The sequence below is a fragment of the Pistacia vera genome, unplaced genomic scaffold (genome assembly GCF_008641045.1).
Source record: "Pistacia vera cultivar Batoury unplaced genomic scaffold, PisVer_v2 Contig947, whole genome shotgun sequence".
NCBI classification, from domain to species: domain Eukaryota; kingdom Viridiplantae; phylum Streptophyta; class Magnoliopsida; order Sapindales; family Anacardiaceae; genus Pistacia; species Pistacia vera.
The window spans coordinates 377,977-381,042 of NW_022196831.1; the positions used below are offsets into that span (position 1 = coordinate 377,977).

Genomic DNA, 3,066 nt, shown 5'->3' on the forward strand with positions numbered 1-3,066 from the left:
CCCGAGAAGGCGTCCATGAAACTGAGGAGTTCATGCCCTGCAGTCACATCTACCATCATGTCGATATGTGGGAGCGGGAAAGAATCCTTGGGGCAGGCTTTGTTCAAGTCAATGAAGTCGATGCAGACTCTCCACTTCCCGTTCTTTTTCTTTACAACCACGACGTTTGCTAGCCATTCGGGGTAGTGGACCTCTCTGATCAAGTTGCTGCTTAGGAGCTTTTCAATCTCTTCATTGACGATCCGGTTTCGCTCAGGTTCAAATTTCCTCCTCCTCTACTTGACTGGTGGGTGATCCGGATCTGCCTTGAGCTGGTGGACCATTGCGTCTGGATTGATTCTGGTCATGTCGGCGTGGGACTAGGCAAAGCAGTCTTCGTTCTGTTTGAGAAATTCTATCAGCTTCTCTCTTGTCTCGGGCTCGAGGCGGGAGCCTATATGTGTCTTTCTCTCTGGGTCGTCCGGATGTATCTGCACTTCATCCAACTCCTCAATAGTCGGTTGGTCAAGCTCGGTTCAAGGGGTTGGATGAGACTGTAATTGCTATGAAGAGTTTCCTTTGCCCTTGAAGGTGTTCTTGTAGCAGTCCCTAGAAGCTTTGGGGTCGCCCTTGATCTCCCGTACTCCCCACTTGGTTGGAAACCTAATCGTCTGGTGAAAGGTAGATGGGACTGCCCGCATGTCATGGATTTAGGGGCGGCCCAAAATGACGTTGTAGGGAGATGGGCAGTCGATCACCAGGAAGACGGTCTGTTTGTTTATTCCACCGGCGTAGATAGGAAGGATGATCTCTCCGACAGAGTATTTCTGCTCCGAGCTGAACCCAACCAGCAGTGTCGGTCGCCTGTTGATGTTTGCTTCTTCTAGTCCCATTGCCTTGACTGCTTCGAGGAACAGGATGTTTGCTGACGAACCTCCATCTACAAACACCTTTTTCACTAGGATGTTGGCAATCTGCAGGGAGACGACTAAAGCGTCGTGATGAGGAGCGGCCAGGGTGATCGGTTCGTCATCTTCAAACTGAATTACCTGATGAGAGTGTGATCGCGAGACCGGATGGATGGACTGTACTTCATGGTGGTGGCTGACTCTAGCATATCGCTTGGCTGATGAGTAACTTACTCCACTGATCTCTGATCCTCTAGAGATGAGCGAACAGAAACCTTTCGGTGTGGGTTCCCGCAGAGGGGGTGATGGTTCTTTGGAGCTTTTCTGGCTAATGGTGTTCTTCCCCTTGTCAGTAAGCAGATCACGGAGATGTCCCCTTTTCAGAAGTGCGACAACCTCGAGCCGCAAGGCAATACAGTCTCCGGTGTTGTGCCCATGGTCACTGTGGAACTTGCACCACTTGGTTGTGTCTCTCCTTGCCTCGGGATTGAGCTTGCCAGGCCACCTGACGGTGGATCCTAGTCCTTTCATTATTGCTACGACCTGGGTTGGCTCGACATTGAGGTTGTACTTTGGTATCTTGTGTTGGTTCGATCCTAACTGCCTGTTATCATTTCTCGCGGGTTGGCGATCATAAGGCTTCCTGACTCTGCCCATATTGCGTGTTGGAGGTTGGTAGCGGTGCTCTACCGGTCTAGACTCTAGCTTCTTGTCGCTCCGCCTTGATTCGTATCTAGAATAGGCAGCTCGGTTCATCTCATCTTCCTCCCATCTTATCTGGATAATCGCTTGGGCCAGAGCATCTTCCATTGTGGTGCAACCCAGCTTCGTAAGTTCTTTGTACAGTTCTCCGTCTGGGAGGAGGCCCTTCCTAAAAGCGTCCACAACAGTCTCAGGGTTACATGAGGGGATAGAGATCTTTTCTCTATTGAATCTGTTGACATATTCTCTTAATGGCTCTCCCCTTCTCTGGTATATTCGGTATAGGTCAGCCGATAGTTTCTTTAGTTTCTTGCTGCTGGCGAATTGCTCCACGAAGGTATCAGTAAGCTAGGCGAATAAGTCGATGGATCCATTCGGGAGGTTCGTGTACCATTGGAGTGCCGGTCCAGATAGACTAGAACCGAAACTCTTGCAACATGCAGGCTTCCCTAAGCGGTCGGGGTATTGAGACTGTAAACATCCGCTGCTTGTATGAGGCTATGTGGTCATCCGGGTCTGTGGTACCATCGTACGGTTTCATGTTGGGGATGGTAAATTTCTGGGGCATGTCGGCCAGGGCGATCTCATCCACAAAGGGTGAATCAGCGTAACTGTGGGGTCTGCTCTTCTTGGTTGGGACCGGCATACCTGGAATGCGTCTCATCACTGCCTCAACGTCGGCCAGTCTTTTGGCCAGTACTTGTTCCATAGGGGAGGGGGATACTATCGGGTCATTCTGTCTTACTGGGTTTGCTGTTGCATTCGTTCTCAGCACATCCCGTTGGGTCATCCCTCGGGGGGTAGTCTGATAGATCGTTCTATCGTGCATTCCTTGGTAGCATGGATCTTCGTTCATCCCTTCTGGTTGGATGACTCCCATTGTCACTATTCTGTTGTTCTGCCCTACATGAATGGTCAGTGGAGTCGACTGGTAGTCGCTCGGTCGGTCAGGGTGGATGAGCTCGAGTGCTAGAGTTGGTTTTGTTTGGCCATTCAACCAGCGAGGGTGAGCCGAGCCGAGTGGGGTTTGTGTTTGGGTTGTGGACTGGAGGTGGAGCGGGATGGGGAGAGTGGGCTGGTCTTGTGGATGTGGGCTTTCCGTTATTGGATTATCTTGGTTACGAGGCTAGGATGAGTCGGCTGGATGGTGTTCTGCTGGCACATCTTTGTATCCATTAGTCAAAACGGATTCGTCCAGTGCCAGTGCGCTTAACGGACGTGGCTCTTTACCGAAGATCAAGGGCTGATGCTCTGGTGTGGAGAGTGGTTGCATGGATGGGATAGGGGCGCGGAACCGATTGGGATGTACTTGGTTGGGCAAGAGCTCGAGATCATAGAATTGACCCACCTTCTCTTTTAGAGACTGGTTTTCAGCCGTAATGGACGTGTTTTCAGTCCGGATTGCATTGTTCTCGGCTTCCAGTGCGGCCACCTTGTCTGAATTTTGTTGCATGAGAGAGGTTAAGACCTCCAGTCT

At 50.9% G+C, this 3,066-nt stretch overlaps 1 protein-coding gene across 1 annotated transcript; it reads right to left on the minus strand.

The window, feature by feature from the left end:
• Positions 1-689: 689 nt before the first annotated feature.
• Positions 690-1,697, minus strand: LOC116120792. Its single transcript, XM_031406761.1, has one exon. The coding sequence runs from the start codon at positions 1,695-1,697 to the stop codon at positions 690-692; it is 1,008 nt and encodes a 335-aa protein (XP_031262621.1).
• Between the last annotated feature and the right edge of the window lie 1,369 nt (positions 1,698-3,066).

What these genes read in the sequence shown, in the direction of transcription:
- LOC116120792 (XM_031406761.1), bottom strand. Translation starts at nt 1,697, where the DNA reads ATGGAAGATGCTCTGGCCCAAGCGATTATCCAGATAAGATGGGAGGAA.